Genomic DNA, 18,554 nt, shown 5'->3' with positions numbered 1-18,554 from the left:
GCCAACCAATCACAGAACACGAGCAAGTGACATCACCAGTTAACACATAGATATTTTCCTCACCTGCTGGTTTTTACATTTAAAAGCAACCTCATTTGGACTCATCCATGTATAACTTTTTGAGCTTCATCAGGCAACAAATATTATGGTTTGAAGTATTTTTGATGCTTGTGGCTGCACGGCTGGAGATATCAAAAATGCAATTTCTTTTTAAGCACTTTATTGGAAAATTATAAAGATGTCTTTCACAATTTCAGAAAAAGAAAACCACAAGTTAAATTCCTTCTTTACACAAAAACACTGTCCAAAAACTTCACATATAAATTACAATTGCTCTAAAATTGGAGACGTTTATTGTCTCCCGTTAACTTTTCCTTTAAATGTGCTTCAGTGCTTTTGATTCATGATGCCATGGGCACATTTTAGTCTACGAGGTTTGATACCACAGTCTGTTAACATGTTTGCGAGAAAATTTCCAAAGGTACAGAGAGTCTGCAAGCAAGCATGTGATTGTATTTAATTCTCCAGCCATAAAAAAAAGTGTTTCAAGATGTGACTTTGCCACAGTCAACAAGGGTATTATAACTAACTCAAACCAAAAGAGAAACCAAATTAAAACTACAAAAAAATATTGCAAGAGACACTAAAAGAATCCTAAACTGAATTCCAAATTTATTTATTTATTTTTTTAAATCAAATTTGACTCTACACATCTACAGCTTGAATGTTGAGGTAAGGTTACATTTCTCAATGCATCAAAATAATTGATCAAATAAGTGTTAAAAGTTCAAATGACTCAGCAGTCAGAAGCAAGTCTTAGAAAATGTTATGATCTTCTTTTTAAATTTGGTCAAATTTTTTGGGATGTCGTGTCTGTGACCCAGCTAGGCTGTGATTGTAAAACTTGGTTCAATTTTAATAATAAAAGCCGCTATAAACTATATTAAACGTGGGTGTTGATTTACCTCACTGGGTTGGGCAGGTAACCCAAGGCTAATGCAAAGGCACTGGTTTCTTTCGTATTGCAATAAAAACTAAAAAGGCCCCAAATATGTAAATATGTTTAACTCTAACTGAACAAAGACAAAAAAATACATTAAATTGTATTTATACAGCACCAAATCACAACAACAGTCACTGCAAGGTACTTTATATTGGTAAAGACCCTGCACTAATGGAGAGAAAACCCAAACAATCAGACGACTCCCTATTAATAATACTTGGTGACAGTGGGAAGGAAAAACTCCCATTTAACAGTTAGAAACGGATAAAAGAAAAAAGAAAATGGAACTATAATAACACTGACAAGGATGCGGTGAAACCAGCAGGTACTGGATATTTGGTCTTGAATATTAACTTTTGAATGTGTCTGTTCTGTTAACCACAATAACCGCTAATAATAATCGATGTACACATACTGTAATAACTACACAGTCTCTTAATGTAAACTTTTGTGGTGCTAGCAGAACATTGGATAAAAAAAAATCTATATATTGTGAAAATCCTTGTTTCAAAAACATGAATTAAAATTTTTGTTACTCCAAGTCAAAAGCTCCAATTTTGCATCTATAAAACACTTTGTCATATAAGCAAAAGCTGGAACGAGTGAGAATTCTGCATTTTGACATTATTAATACTTGTTAAATAAGAATTGTTTCTAGGTCATTTTTACACCAACTCTGTAAAGTCACAGTTGGAGCTGGATATCCTACTCTTTCAACCATGTGCACAACACTGTCTCAGAGCGATAAATGCCCTGATCTCAGGCACCCTACAACCTCCCATCCAGTCAGTTGAAGTGTCACCACTGTACAAACACACTCTGACCCACCGTGCTGCCACTCGACAGAACAATGCCCTTCTCCAGAATATGAACAAAAAAACTGCACGAACATACAAACACTTAAGCCAAGCGCCGTGATTGGTGGGATGGGGAAACAGGAGCAGGACAGGAAGGAAAGTAGAGCTATTGTTGAGTGACCACATCGTCTCTCTGTGTGACAAGGTCACTTGTGAACTCTAGGTACACACACAATCACAAACAGACACACATTTCCAAACCAACCCGCAGGGTCTGTAGGTGAAGACTATGTAGCTTTCTTCATCTGTCTTCTCAATGAAAGTCACGCATGTCTGTTTCTCCCAGTGGCGCATGGCCTGCTTGAACATGGCCCTCTGACTGCCTGAAACACACAAATTTTACATCCTCCTTTTACACAATCACTCATGAGTGTGTGATTTACTGCTGATCGGGCAGCCGTCCAGCGGAGTTGCTTACCAGTGAAGTTTCCTCCTATGACGTAGGGAATGACTCCTCCAGGCCATATCCTCTCAGCTCGGGAAGTGGCTGCTCGAGGAATACGAGTTTTCACAAACTTTCCATTCTTCCCAGCTTTCCCACTTTGGCTCTTTGGACTGGCAGCTCCCTTGCTGTCATTTTTGGGGAGATAATCTAACAGAATGGTGAGAGGAAAAGTCACAGTTAATTAAGTGTTGTGTTCAAACCTAATAAATGTTATAAATATGAGGTCATAAATGTGCTTCCACAGTATTGGATAATGATGCTTCTTGTTATATTTGACCTTTCACAGTTTGTTTTAAAGGCCCACAGTAATAAAACTCAAACAGACATAATGTAGTTATGCTAATGCAATGCAGCTTTTTACATTTACATTGAGTCAAGTTCTAAAAATAAAAGTATAGCAAACTTTCAGTGGTGCCAGATATCAGTGTGTAGACCAGAGGTTGTGTTGCAGCTTTGTCAGGTCTATCAACACTTGGAAGAACTGAAAACAAGTAAACTTGTAATGGATTCAGTCTCTAGATCTGCTTCTGGTGTCTCTATTTCCTCATTGTGAAGTACTTCATTTGCCTAAACAGCAAAACAGGCTTTTAGGGTTTGATGAAATTTCAATTTAAAATCATCCCAGAAAGATGAGCAAGTTGTCTGAGGATTCTTGGAAGGAAAAGGCACTTTTCTAACAAGCTACCATGGTTGTTACTTTCTACGATGTGATTATTTGGTGCTTCTTCTAGAAAAATCAGCTTGTCACTGATTTGTGGTATGACTTTGGTTTTCATGAGTGGGCCCTCATAAAAGTTTATGGTGTAGTTACAGCCATGTGAAAAAGAGAGCTTTCACAGCAATCTGTGAAACATGACATATTTCACTGTGTCACAAAGCAAAACTAAACTGCAGAAGCAGAGGGTGAAAAACGTAGTACAGCCTTACTGCTTCTATTGGAATTAAGGGTTGAAATAGCAGCCAGGTGCTGCTAATTAAATGCACTCAAGTAACTGATCATGAGAAAGTGTGAGCACCTCCATAAAACCAGAACTTTCGGCAGTCTGGAGCATTCAGCTGTGTACTAACGAAGTGCCACAACCTGGATGACCCCACAACGCTTGGACTGCAAAAAACCCAAGAGCTACATCTGAGACTCTACAGGCCCCAAAGTGTTAAACGTTAAAGTTCATGACAGTTACACTTAGAAAGAGAACAAGTATGGCTTGTTTAGAAGGCTCTCCAGGAGAAACCCCAAAACTTATAGAACAATGTCTTTTGCACAGATGAAATTAAAATGAAGATGGTTACCCATAATGCACAGCACCACATTTGGAGAAAACCAAATACAGCATATCACCAAAAAACACCTCACAGCAGCTGTCACCACTGTGATGGAGCAGTGATGATTTGGGCTTGTTTTGCAGCCACACAGCCTGGACACCTTGCAGTCACTTAGTAGACCACGAACTCCAGTATACAAAAGTATTCTAGAGTCAAATGTGAGGCCATCTGTTTGACAGCTAAAGCTCGACCCAAATTAGGTCATGCAATAGGATAATGATCTCATGCACCACATGAAATCTACAAAAGAATGACTGAAAAAGAAAAGAATCAAGGCGTTGTAATGATGCTGTCAAAGTCCAGACCTCAACCCGATTGAAATGCTATGGCGGGACCTTAAGAGAGCTTGCATAAGCAAAATGCCCACGAACCTCAAAGAAGTGAAAGAGACGTTGTTATGAAGAGTGGGCCAAAATTCCTCCCCAACAATGCGAAGGACTGATAAAGTCATACAGATAATGATTACTCCAAATTATTGCTGCTAACGGTGGTTCTCCTAGCTAAGGAATCATGGGGTGTGCTTAGTTGTTTGCAGGACTGTATAATGTCCTGTGGAAATTCTTTCACATGACACAGCATATCACCACGATTCCTATTGAATTGAAAGAAAAAAAGTTTATCTTACTGGGACTGTAGCCTAATTTATGTATCTTAAATGCTTTACTGTGTCTTTATTGTTTTTTTCTTGGTTGCAGTTGCAAGGGGAAAAGAAATTTTGCTTGCAAAGAAAACCAATAGGCTGTCTAGGTCATTCAGTTCCATAAACATTAATGACTAACAAAGTAAGTTAAATAAATAAAGTCCCTAAGCTCCACCATGCAGACTCAGCAGGTTTCATGAAGTTTGAAAAACAGCATGGGATGAATTTTAGTTTGCTTACCAAAACCAAACCTACGTATTCTTTCTAGCAGAAGGTATAAAGACCCTCTCTTCTTCAGAGTTTCATGTTCCTCGATTCCACCTGGCAAACAAAAAAAAAGAAAAGAAAAATTAGACAATGACAGATCATGTTGTCCTCAGGTGACCTCCTGTTTACTTCCTTCCTTTTCAAGCTACTCTACTCTGCAACTGATGGGTAATGACAGAGTTTCAAAGAAAACACAAGACAGTCGCAGTTAGAGTGAGTCCACTTACCAGACGTGTGCCCCTGTCGAGAGTGTGTGTGCATGTGTGTGTGTTGTGTCAGGTCTATCGTCCTGTCAATCTGGAACATGCGCAGGTCTTCCTCATCTAATGCGATGTCACCCCAAAATACAGCTGGAAGTAAGAGAACATTTTCCAGTTATTATCAAATCCTAATACTGTTATAAAAACTCCTTAAAAACTCCTTTGTCCCACACGCCATCAGACTGTTTAACTCCTCACTGGAGGGGAGAGGGAAGAGAAACAGGGGGACAAGGGAGGGCGGGAACAACTGAGTTGTAGGGGCTTTTCTACACGGTGCAATATTTGCAATATTTGCAATATTTGTTTTTTGTTTTTTGTCTCTTTCTTATATTTGACTGTGCAATAATCACTGTGCAATATACTCACTCAAATGAGCAATCCTATTTATCCATATTGTATATTCTGTATCTATATATGTGTATATGTGTATATGTGGTGTATTTATGCTTATATCCTTACTCTCATTCCCCTTAATGTATCTGTAACATGCAACTTCTTTCGGTGCTTTGCTACTGGAAACTGAATTTCCCGGAGGAACCCACCCGAGGGATTAATAAAGTTTCATCTAATCATCTAATCAAAAAGTGAAAATGCTTGCATTTCTGTTGACCATCTTAGTGCATGCTTGTAAAGTTCAAACACAAAGACCCAAAGCTAAACCATGACCAGAATCACAATGTGCTGAAGTGTAACAAATGTGTTTTTCAGTTTGAGACCAACAGGAGCCAAAGAGTGTGATGTTGTACCGGCTAATTTAACAGCACAGCAATCTAACTAAGAACAAAACAATGTTTCTGAAGTTTGTGAACTTCAGTTTTGATGGCTCAACTTGAGAGACGGTGACCACGTCGCAAGTGAGAGGCTGAGGGACACTGCACACATAGACAGTAGTAACTTAGGGTGGCTGTAGCTCAGGTGGCAGAGCAGGTCAGCCACTAATCTGAAGGTCGGTGGTTCGATCCCAGGCTGCCTCCTGGCGGCATACCAAATATCCTTGGGCAAGATACTAACCCCATGTTTGCCTACTGGTGGTGGTCAGAGGGCCCGGTGGCGCCTGTGTCCGGCAGCCTCGCCTCTGTCAGTGCGCCCCAGGGCAGCTGTGGCTACAATGTAGCTTGCTATCGCCAGTGAGTGAATGTGTGTGTGAATGACTGAATGTAGTGTGAAGCGCTTTGGGGTCCTTAGGGACTGTGTAAAGCGCCATACAAATGCAGGCCATTTACCAATCACAGGTTTGCCCCTTCCCAGAGTCTACACTGCTGTAATTCAGTTTACTTCAGTCATATCTATATAGCAACAAACCATAACCCTAGTTGCATTAAAGTGGTTTATACCGGAAGGTAAGGGCAATATTGGTGAGAGGAACCCAGGAAACAGATGATCCTTTATGAGCAGCACTGAGCAACAGTGGGGAGGAAGAACTCCCTTTTAACAGTAAGGAACCTCCAGGGTGGCTGTAGCTCAGGTGGCAGAGCAGGTCAGCCACTAATCAGAAGGTTGGTGGTTCAATCCCAGGCTGCATCCTGGCTGCATGCCAAATATCCTTGGGCAAGATACTAACCCTGTGTTTGCCTACTGGTGGTGGTCAGAGGGCCCGGTGGCGCCTGTGTCCAGCAGCCTTGCCCCTGTCAGTGCGCCCCAGGGCAGCTGTGGCTACAATGTAGCTTGCTATCGCCAGTGAGTGAATGTGTGTGTGAATGACTGAATGTAGTGTGAAGCACTTTGGGGTCCTATGGACTATAAAAGTGCTATACAAATGCAGGCCATTTACCATTTAACCAAGATGAAGTACAAGCAGCCACCTGCGCGACCAGGTCAACGTGAGACTATTGCAATCACGATCATGATTTATGAATTCCTTTTGTATTTAAAAAAGATGCTAAACTTGTAACTGAGCCCATAAACTCACAAGAAAAAATGTTTCTGCAGGTAATAAATGTGGTGAGCAGTGAGATAATTTTCTCAGAGACTGGTTCATATGTATGAGGTGTTTTTCCAGAAGCACTGTAGTTTATAAATTCTTGAACCTTAATTTGTACATGTTATATAATATATAATGTCTTTGTAATGTGCAGCCATATATGATAAATGCCACTACTCAAAGTAGTGGCATTTATCATATATGGCTGCATAAAAAACCCCTAAAAAAACAATGGATAATGAAAAATAAAAGTTAATCACAAGTTAAACGGAATATTGTGTTTCAAACACCACATGTACAACAGTTTGTGAGAGTGGAAATGGAAATGTTTGTTTCGTTCTACTTTTATTTAACACATGGGAACAGAAAGAACTTACATTTCAAGGTTGTTACAGCAGGGATTTATTTGTTCTGAAGTCTGATTCATGTTCAAAGTATTTGACCTATTACAACCTCCAGTTCAGTGGTCGTGGTTTCTCGGATTAGGGAAATACAAATATCCTTTTGTTACAGTCTGGGCAGCTGCTAAGGTAGATGTCACACATACCAGGAAATTACTCAGTGACATCTATTACTTTTGAGGTGATGACCTAATTTAACCTTCTGGCAATCAACTGTCTAACTTCCTGCACAGCTATACAATCAATTGCCAGATCCTCTGCTCTAATATACAGAAATCTGTATCTGATATAAACTCAGAGATCAAAGCAGCTGTGTATTGCTACACACACACACACACACACACACACACACACACACACACACACACACACACACACACACACACACACACAGCTATCTTCAGTGTTGGGTGTAAACATGTTAATCGTGTCTAATCGTGTCACATTACATTTTTCAGTAACACAATAATGTAACACATTGCTGCACTAAATTCAGTAATCACATTACAGTTACAATTACATAATCACTTTCATTACAAAGGTTCTTCAGTTGCATGCCGGGCAAATGGAAAGAAAATCATATGAAAGGTGTCTTTTTCTTGCAAATATAACATCAGCTCTCCACAAGCAGCTGCACAGACAGCACGTTAACACAAACTAGTCAAGAATCAAGAATGGCCTTAAAGTTGAGTGCATGCTGACCCCAGCCAAGCAGCCAGAGTCTGAATTTGAACAGGTAACAAAGACAATGAAGGGCAGTCAGGCTTAAAGCCTCCTTTACACCTGTACATGTTTCTACAGTATAATCACTGTGGCAATTACTTTGAAGTCTCTTTGCTCTGGTTTCAAACTTCGCTTCATGTTCAAATTTAAACACTGTAAAAAAAAAAGTGTGTGTCCTCATTGAGAGATTGGTGTGTTAGCATGTGGGGCTATGGTTTATATGCATTTCAGGTTGTCTTATGAAGTAATGTATAAGTAATGTAACAAGTAGTGTAATGAATTACTTTCTCCAGGGAGTAATTAAGTAACCTCAACACTGGTAACAGTGGCTGTTACAGTGGCCTGAAATCAGGACACTCACTGCTCTGCTGTTTACTCTCTCTACTCCTGCCCTTGCACCACTGACATCCTCTCTTTTTCCTGGACAAATGAGATATAATCTATCAAGCCTGTTCTGGGGCTACCTCGTGATCTTCTACCAGTTACTTTTAATGAAAGTGGAAACATCCGATCGGATGCTCAGACCACTTCAGTGGGTTCCTCTAAATGCAAAAAAGGAGCGGCTCCAGTCTTTGCTTCCTTAGGAACTTCAAGCTTCAAGCGCTTCATTTTGGTGTTTACATTTCAACAAAAGACAACCACAACATATTAGCCAAGAAAACACAAGAAAAACTCCTAAATCTCTAAAAGCTCCACGAATAAAATGCAGGATTTCTGAAAAAAGGACCTGAATGTGGCTGTGCACCTTCACTCCCCATCCATTCTCCTTTCAACCATCCTGCTGAGAAGAACAGATTGATGTTCAAATTCAAAATTCAAATTCAAATTCAAATTTTATTTGTCACGTACACAGTCATACACAGTACGATATGTAGTGAAATGCTTGGACAACTGCTCGTGACCAAAAGAAAACAAAAAAGGAAAAGGCTATGAATAAGATAGGAAATAAATATGAAAAATTAAAAAGGGTAAATTTAACTAGGAAGGAATAAAATATAAATTAAGGTTAAAAATGAAATAACTGTACAACACAAATTAGAATGAAGGGTAAATTTAACTGGGAAGAATAAGATAAAGATAAATATATAAATTAAAGTTGAAAATAAAATAACTGTACAACAAAATACACAATACACAATATAGAACTATATAAGAATGTATGAAGAAATCTAAATATAAATAAATATATACACAATAACAGCAGCTGTACAAGTATTAACCGGAAATGAAGAATATAGTGACCAGTGTTGTGCAAAACCAAAGTCCAGAAAGTCCAGTGTGTGTGTAAGAACCATATGTGTGGGTCAGGACTGTGTGGTGGTGTGATTGAGAGACCGTATCGCCTGCGGGAAGAAGCTCCTCCTCAGTCTCTCTGTGTTGGTCTTCAGGGAGCGGAATCGCTTTCCTGACCTCAACAGAGAGAACAGTCTGTTGTTGGGATGGCTGAGGTCCTTCACGATCTTCCTGGCCTTGGTCCAGCACCGCCTGCTGTAGATTGAGTGCAGGTCAGGGAGCTCGGAGCGGATGGTGCGCTCAGCTGACCGCACAACCCTCTGTAGAGCTCGTCTGTCCTGCATGGTGCTGTTCCCGAACCAGGTTAAGATGTTTCCCGCCAGGATGCTCTCTATGGTGCACGAGTAAAAGTTCCTGAGCACCTTGGAGGGCAGTTGGAAGTCTCTCAAGCGTCTGAGGTGGTAGAGACGCTGTCGGGCCTTTTTCACCACGGTGTTGATGTGACAGGACCATGACAGGTCCTGCGTGATGTGAACTCCGAGGTATTTGAAGCTGTCCACTCTCTCCACTGGGCACTCGTTGATGACGGGGGTCTGGTAGTTCCTCTCCTGCTTAGTGCTGAAGTCCACTATCAGCTCCTTTGTCTTACTGACGTTTAGAAGGAGGTTGTTCCTCTGGCACCAGTTCTCCAGATTCCTAATCTCCTTCAGGTAGGCCGTCTCGTTGTTATCAGAGATCAGGCCCACCACGACGGTGTCATCAGCAAACTTGATGATGGTGGTGGAGCTGGTAGTGGCCACACAGTCATATGTGTACAAAGAGTACAGCAGGGGGCTCAGAACACACCCCTGGGGGGCTCCAGTGCTGAGAGTGGTGGAGGCTGAGACATGTCCGCCCATCCTTACTGCCTGTGGTCTGCCAGTTAGGAAGTTGGAGATCCACTGACACATAGATGAGCTGAGTCCCAGATGCTCCAGCTTGGTGGTGAGTGTGGAGGGAATTATGGTGTTAAATGCAGAGCTGTAGTCTATGAAGAGCATTTTAACATAATTCCCCCTTCTAGTGTCCAAGTGAGTGAGTGATGTGTGGAGGAGATGAGAGATGGCATCGTCTGTGGAACGATTTGGACGGTAAGCGAACTGTAGTGGGTCCAGTGTGTCTGGTAGTGAAGAAATGATGAAGTCTCTGACCAGGCGTTCAAAGCACTTCATCACTACTGAGGTGAGGGCTACAGGGCGATAGTCATTGAGAGAAGCAGGGTGGGGTTTCTTCGGGACAGGAACAATGATGGACTCTTTGAAGCATGTGGGGATCACCGACTGAGATAAAGAGATGTTGAATATCTCAGTGAACACAGGAGCTAGCTGGTATGCGCAGTCTCTTAGGATACGACCTGGGATGCCGTCTGGTCCTGCTGCTTTCCTGGTGTTCACTCTCTTGAAGGCTCTCCTTACTTCATGCTCGGAGATGACGAGCACGTTTCCGGTGCTGGCAGTATCTTCCTGTCTGCAGCCGTTAGCGCCGCTAACACTAGCATTGTTGGAGACCTTAGCTGCAGCCTCGAAGCGAGCATAGAAAGTGTTCAGCTCGTCTGCCAGAGTCACGGCCGCGTTCGTCATACTGGTTTTTGGTGCTTTATAGTCCGTTATTGTCCTTAGTCCCCGCCACAGGCTCCTAGAGTCACTCTGTTGGAGTTGTGACTCTAGTTTCCTCCCGTAGCGCTGCTTCGCCTCTTTCACCGCCCTCCGCACGTTATATGACGCGGCTTTGTACGGGTCCATGTCCCCCGTCATGAGTCCCGTGTTGTAGGCAGCGGTGCGGGATCTCAGAGCGTCGCGGATGGTTTTATCCACCCACGGCTTCTGGTTGGGAAACGTTGTGATAGTCTTTGTCTCCACGGTATCATCCGCTAGTTTCCCGATGAATCCCACAACTGCTTCCGTAAACACGTTGACGTCATCGTCGGAGCTGTTTCTGAACATGCCCCAGTCTGCGTCATCGAGTGCGTCCTGTAACGCGGCCACCGATTGATCCGTCCAGCGCGCGACCTTCCTCTGAACCGGAACTTCCTGTTTCAGCCTTTGTTTGTATTTTGGCATGAGGAAGATGGCGGCGTGATCAGATTTGCCAAACGGGGGGCGGGATTGTGCCTTGTAGCCGTCCTTGACCGTAGTGTAGCAGTGGTCCAGTGTCCTTTCACCCCTGGTGGGGCAGGTGATGTGTTGATAAAAGTTCGGCGCTGCGCGTTTGAGGTTGGCGCTATTAAAGTCCCCCGTCACAATAAGCGCAGCGTCCCGGTGTTGTGTCTGGTGCTGTGTGAGTGCCTCATGCAGCTCGCATAAGGCGGTGACCGTGTCCGCTTGTGGTGGAATATAAACGGCACTTACAATGACCGATGTAAATTCCCGAGGTAGATAAAAAGGACGACACATGATGGACAGTAGTTCCAGATTTGGTGTGCAGGAGCGTGTGAGAGGAACAACGTTCGCACTGTTGCACCAGTTGTTGTTCACCATTAAACACACGCCGCCTCCCCTTGACTTCCCCGAGTCCCGTGTCCTGTCCATGCGGTGAACCGAGAAGAACTCGGCCGGCTGGATGGCGTGGTCCGGCACCGCTGGGTTCAGCCATGTCTCGGTGAAGCAGAGGAGATTGCAGTCCCGAATGTCTCTCTGGAACTTTATCCTGGCCCTGAGGTCGTCAAGCTTGTTCTCCAGTGACTGGACGTTGGCGAGCAGGATGCTAGGCAGAGGTGTGCGGTGTGCACGAGCTCTCAGCCTGTTCCTGACGCCGGCTCGCTTCCCTCTAGGCCGCCGCCGCTTCCCTTTGTTCTCCCTCGAGATCTCACTCGGCCAGCTCGGATCCGGAGTTAAAAACTTCGAATTGTGAGTACATTGTATACCAATAGAAACAAGAGTGTCACTGTCATACCTAATGTACCCAATGGTGATGATTTTGCCGATTTAGAAACGCTGAAAACTAACTTAAAAAACAAAGACAAAGAAAAAGTGGTCGGAGCAGTCGTGACGGCAGCCGACCTCACCGGCGCCATCTTATAGCGCCGGTGTTGATGTTGATGATGTTGATGTTGTATGTTGATGTTGATGATGCTGACATTAAAAAGCAGTCCAAAAAGCTGTTTTTGCTTCATTTTTTGATATATTAATGAGAAAACATGAAGTGTAATCATTTCAGGGTGACCCTGAAAACAGATAAAAATGTGCATGCTTAAAAAAATCATCATTTATCTATGTTTGTACATGAAAAGGACAAATCAAAAACTTAAACAGAACTTTTGGTCCAACATCACTGTCAGGGAGCACGCTGCTTCGATTTTTCAAATGTCAGGTCTACAGGCGAGCTGCAGTGATACCTTGATACCTTTGAGAAGCTACACGGTGGCAAAAACAGCTGCACTGCACGTACTGTAATAGACCTTCCCTCCTCAGTCTCTTCATCACCTCAGTCCAACACACACACATACACATAGACACACACGTAAACACAATTACCCCGCTAGCTTGTAACAATGGACAACTGAACGATAGTCATCTCTGAGTGATTAGCTGAGCTGAGTTATTGGCCTCCACAGGGATTCAAGACACTAATACACTAACAATGGCACGGGAGAAGATTGTCATTTAGCTAATCGGGATTGCCGCTAAAGGAAAGGGGGTCAGGGTGCCATTGTGCTCAACTCGGCACTATTGTTACAGAGAAGAGCAAACCACGGCGTCCATAGATTTATGAATAACAACATCAGATGCAGTCTGGGAGTGTGTTTGGCTCAGTGGTGTTTTATATTTTGCTTAGATTGGAAGGATAGCAATCTAAATTAGAGCTGGATGTGAAGCAATGTGTTTATTTTTATATATTATGTAAAAAATCACCTTTAAAACCAGAAAGAGCCAGCATTTGATCAGGCTGCCTTAGTATAAACTGTGGAGGTAGCTTGAAACAGTAAAAGAAGTAGATGTGCGAAGATATGCATTTATTAAACATCATGGTAATCCCTGCTTTTATTACATAATTTACCAAATGCACATTGTACAATCGAGAGAGAGCAACGATCACCGCAAATGACCAGCAGCTGGCTTTGTTCGCACAATAGTCCAAAGTAGTCTACAGCAACAAAAAGCATCAGACTTCTGAAAGTCTGAAAAATTAATTATTTTCAGTCTTTCTTTAATTAATCTTTCATGATTCACTAAGTCTGACTCTAACTTTGAGCTACAGGTGGTGGTTGCTACTGGGTTCGTGCTGAGCTCCACAGAGATGACCAACCAGTTTTTGGTATTTTAATGAGGGTAGTACGTCACACAGCTTGTGCACAGTTCAGCTTGGAAAGAGATTTGTTTAGGAAAATCCATTCTTCATTTGTCATGAATGGTACTAATCAAACTTCTCGCTGTCATTTTTCGAGTATTTGCAGCTCTGTTATTTATGCAAGAGCGAATGCAAAACAGAATCTGCTATCCCTTTAAATATATTTTTTCCCTGGGCATTTTATAACGAGAGTCTGGATTGGATTAATCCCTGGTTGAAAGGAAAACCATTTAAAAACATATATAAAAAGAGGTTTAATACTATGTGAAAAGGCTGATCTGGGTGCGACTTTGACACATAAAGTCGCAAAAACAGCACAATTACACCAGCACGTTTTTAAAGATGTGGTCTGGATAGTCCTATTAGAATTGCTATTTCTGACGCTAAATTGCTGTGGGTGACAAAGTTTTCCTCTAGCATGTTCTCTGCGTTCATAGTGAGCCACAGAAGAGTGAAAAAACAAAAAAACTGAACAAACAATCGACTTAAATCTGCTACTTCAACAGCAAAAGGACAATGTGACAATCCTCGTACAAACACAGTCTGCATCACCTTGCATGTGCATTGGAAAAAGACTTTCCCTTCATTTTTGCTCCTATTTGTGGGGCAGCGTGAATGTGACAGTGTCCTGAGATTACACTTCTCTTGGCTCTGAACATTTCAGGACAACAAGGGAAAAATATAAGGACTAAAAGTTTTCCAGAGAAAAGGAGCTGACACAAGCAGAGATACAAAGTGAGAAGTGGAGGGGGAGTACAGTGATAGTAAGTTTGGCCCATTGATCGTTAGGGTCTTGTTAATCCATAGAGATACCATAAATAGCCCAAAGTCAAGCCACGGGGTGAGGAGGGATGAGAACAGTGATGCAGGGAGATGCAGGAGGAAAGGTATTGATCCAAAAACCCCAGGACGTCCCAGGAGGTCTACATCATGCTGACCAGGGCCTTACTGTTCGCCCTTCAGCAGGGGCACTGCAGCAAACACACACAGTAGCACACAGGGACACACACACACACAACAGTAATGCACCAAACACAGTCTGAGAGGTAGAGGCATCACTACTCACACGTATTCACCCCACCAGCCCACCATGTTGCCAGCTAGCAGCGAGACTGCTTTGTGTCTTATTGATCAAGTTCTCAAGCATACACAGCTGAAGTCAGCTTTCTGCAAGTAATTCTGCAGCCTGACAGCGAATGTCCAACAGATGCGAGCGTCACTCATTGTCATCTGAACAAAGCACGCACACACTGATGCAAAAGAGCAATCAAACATAAGCTTTTAATACAATGATAACACAATGCAATTCAATTAGGATTTAAATAAAAAATAATGGCTGCCCTATTTTAGTCATGTATTATATTTCCCTGCCTGAACTTTTATGGTTGTTTATGATTTTTTTGTGATCACTAGATGAAAAAGATTTTTGTTTTTGCTTGGGTTTCTCTTAAACACTCAGTGAAGCAGTCGTTGCCATGTTCATTTGAGTGCTGCCACAGATATGTTTCAATGCATTATCTTTCCCAGTAGAGTTTGTGATAACAGCATTCAAACTGGAATGATAATACTAATCCTAATGCTATCAGTGAAATGCATATTTAATGTTGATTGATGTATGATTTGTCTCTTTTTTGCAAAACAAACTACGCTCAAAATGCGAGTGCAAAGAGGTGGAGAACGAGCCCATAACTATAACTGCTGAAGTTAAACAAGAATTCAAAGCAGTTCGATCGAAGTGATTATTTCCTGTGTAGTAATGTTTGTCTGGCTTCAGCTTTGTAACGTACCATCTGTTTTCAGAACAACCAGGTTTTAGTTAAAAAATAGCCTGAATGATAGGTATGTATATCTATGAATGCTCAACACACCCTGAGCACACAGCTTACAATGTTATAGATATCTGTAAAGGAGATTGTACATATTATTCATTGCATCTATGCTGATTTATTCATTATGCTTTCACTACCCTGAAAGTGCAGGTCTATAGAGAATGAGGTCAATCTGCTGTTATTCCATGCAATGAGTTGCAACTCAGATGTCCAGTTAGTCCTTTTAATTACTTGGCAGGTTTGTAACACAGCCACTGATGGCCATGTTCCAACCAAACAAGGCATTATGGGATTGCTAAGAGCTACGCTAACAACAACAGCGGCATTTCAGGCATTGAAAATTTGTTTGCTTAAATGTTATTTGTGATAAATGTAGCAGGTGTTTTTCTGTACATTTTGACTGCACTACAGTACAGTATACAGTTATGCACTACTGCATTCTGCACTCATGCTGTACTCACTGGGGTGTATCTAACACAAACACACATACACAATGACTGCACACACACACACCTCACTAAGCTCCTCATTAAGCAAATATAAGGTCACAGTGTAGGTGGGCTAAGATGTGGGCATCCATGTGTGTGAATGTGCATGTATATGAGCCCGTTCACTCATGTGATATTATTATGCTGTATATAAATGTGGCTGCAAACGTGCCGTTATATTAAAAAAGAGATTATCTCGGCCCCGTTTGAGGATTTTCTCCAAAACTAATCATTGTGCAAGCTGCTTTATCTACTTTAACCCTTTGCGACCAACAGCAGGTGCTGCAGTTCAACACTGATGGTGCCAGAAAAGGTCATGATGAGGCAAAGTACCAAAAATGCAGGCCTCAAAGAGTTACAATATGGCATGCTTTTGAGGTGAGATCTTATGAAGTGGATTTATTAAATTGATGCTCCACCCAAATATCTGTTCACTATTGAAACCTCAGCTTTGTTAAGAAGGAAATCTGTGTTTATACTGTAAAGACCTTTTTTGTGCATTTTTAAAAAATATATATATATATACTGTGTGTATGCTCTGTTGTGTAGTGATTACCACATTTGCCTTACACATGAAAGATTCCCAGTTCTAGACCAGGAGGAGACATGAACCCAGCCTCAGGGGTCGCAAGCTGGTGTAATCCTAGTGCCGGATAAACAGGAGGGTTGCATCAGGAAGGGCAGCCAGCGTAAAATTTGTGCCAAATCAAATATGTGGATCCATCCGCAGTGGTAACCTCTTGGGAAATAAGGGAGCAGCTGAAGATCATTCCTTTGCATTGGTCAGGACTGGATTATCACACTTTGATTTACCCATTGGTGCTCCTGATATTTTGAAGCATTACTTCACTGTCTGGCTTCAAATTCTTTTACTTCTTTAGGCTCAGCCTCGATTTAAACTCAACTCTGCTATAAATGATTCTGTTTTAAAGGAAGTCCCGGATGAGCAAGCAGCCTGTGTGATCAATTTATGCACAAGACTAAAGCGATTGTGCATAAATACTCAAATAGAAGCCAATCATATTGGCTTGTTTAACTGACTTTAACTGAAACATCTAGTCGAGCAAACCAGTGGCAAAGTGAGGGGAAATATCAATGAGCCTGGAAGCTAACATGATCTTTTAAGTGTAAAAAATATGATTACATTAAAAAGCCTAATATGGATTCAAGGTTTCCATGTTCCCTTGTAAGAGGCAACAGTGATACCAAAGATTAAAAATGGATATAGATGGCTCCACTGGTTTGTCAACTAATATTCTGAAACCTCAACTTGGACATTTTGCCCATCACCATCTCGGTCTTTTAAAGTTAGGCACGACAAGTGGAGCTGACTGAAAGACTTGGACACTGCTCAGTGTAACACCAAGATCTTTAAAATCAGCTCCATGATTATTCTTTTTACCAAGCTGACAAAAAACATTATGACTTAGAAACTATGAATCTTACAAGTTCAGTATGTATTGTCAATATGTATAAAGTACCATAGAAAGAGTTAAAATATCATGTTGACCTCTGACCTCTCCTTCAACATCAACAGATTGATCTGAAAGTCAAAGTTTCTTACTGCCATTGTTTGTATCAAAAACATATTGGCATATAGAAAATCATATCTACATGTATATGTGACACGTATATCTTCTAAATACCACATTATAGTTTGCATCCAAATATGATGTCACATTTTTTTTTTCATTTTGATTTTGATTTTATTGATTAGCATTCAAATTCAAATCTCAGTGAAAACAGTGGGAGAAAAAAAACAGTGAAAGCAGAACAAAAATCTACCATAAAGAAAGAAAGCATGAGACAAGGCTAATCAAAAGGTATTGGCTGAAGCATTTGCTTATTACGCCAACCCTTTTCACAAAATATCTTTTTGTATGCAGCTCCTGTACACAGGGCTTGAAGAAAATAATAAAACAAAGCAAAAACCAAACAAACAAACCAACAAAAAAAAAAAAAAAACAAAGAAAAAAAAACTTTCCACCTTAGATAAGTAACTACATCAAAGCAAAAGAATCAAGAGGTTATTTTTTTTTCTCCTTTTTGCTCTTTTCATTCTTGATTTATATATTTTTCTAATACTCTATTTTTAAACATGTTTTTAAACAAGGAAAATGAACTACACCTTTTTAAATCACTGTCATAACTATTCCACAGGTTAACTCCTCTAACAGAAACACATCTCTGCTTTATGTTTGTCCTTATCTTGTTTTTTTTAAAGAAATCTGTTCCCCTTAAGTCATATTGACTCTCTCTGACTTTGAACAGCTTCTGAGTACTGGGGCAAAGCAAGTTATTTTGTGCTTTATACATTATCGGTGCCATTTTATATTCAACTAAATCATAAAATTTCAGGGTATTCAGATTAATAAACAAAATGTTAGTTGGTTCTATATAGTTTGATTGGTTTATAATTCTTATAGCTCTTTTTTGTAACTTGAAAATATGAAGAGTGTTCGTTTTATATGCATTACCCCATATCTCCAGACAGTAAGTCATATATGGAAGCAACAGAGTACAATAAAGTGTGTATAATGATTTTTTGTTCAGGACATGCTTTGTTTTATAGAGAATAGCAATGGTTTTTGACATTTTTGTTTTCACGTGGTTTATATGAGACTTCCAACTCAGCTTATCATCAATTATCACTCCAAGAAATTTATTTTCGTACACTCTTTCAATTTCAATTCCATTAACCCTTATTTTAGATACATTTTTCATTTGTCTAGTGCCAAAAATAATCAATTTTGTTTTCTTTATATTTAATGATAACTTATTTACATCAAACCAGTTTTTTAATATATTTAACTCCTTTTCCGCTGTAGTCAGAAGCTG

The 18,554-nt window shown here is 40.9% G+C and overlaps 1 protein-coding gene across 5 annotated transcripts in view; it reads right to left on the bottom strand.

The window, feature by feature from the left end:
• tll1 (tolloid-like 1) overlaps window positions 1-18,554 on the bottom strand; it is a 61,606-nt gene that overhangs the window by 31,250 nt on the left and 11,802 nt on the right. For all 5 annotated transcript variants that reach the window (XM_080879244.1, XM_080879243.1, XM_080879245.1 and 2 more), the window contains exons 3-6: window positions 4,763-4,885; window positions 4,509-4,589; window positions 2,279-2,452; window positions 2,066-2,183 (exon numbers count right to left, since the gene is read on the bottom strand). In XM_080879244.1, coding sequence (XP_080735370.1) covers window positions 2,066-2,183; window positions 2,279-2,452; window positions 4,509-4,589; window positions 4,763-4,885 — 496 coding nt within the window. The remainder of the gene's footprint in view (window positions 1-2,065; window positions 2,184-2,278; window positions 2,453-4,508; window positions 4,590-4,762; window positions 4,886-18,554) is intronic.

This window comes from Rhamphochromis sp. 'chilingali', assembly GCF_963969265.1.
Source record: "Rhamphochromis sp. 'chilingali' genome assembly, chromosome: 4".
NCBI lineage: Eukaryota > Metazoa > Chordata > Actinopteri > Cichliformes > Cichlidae > Rhamphochromis > Rhamphochromis sp. 'chilingali'.
The sequence above is the reverse complement of the archived record's forward strand: the minus strand, read 5'-3'. Positions and strand labels throughout refer to the sequence as shown.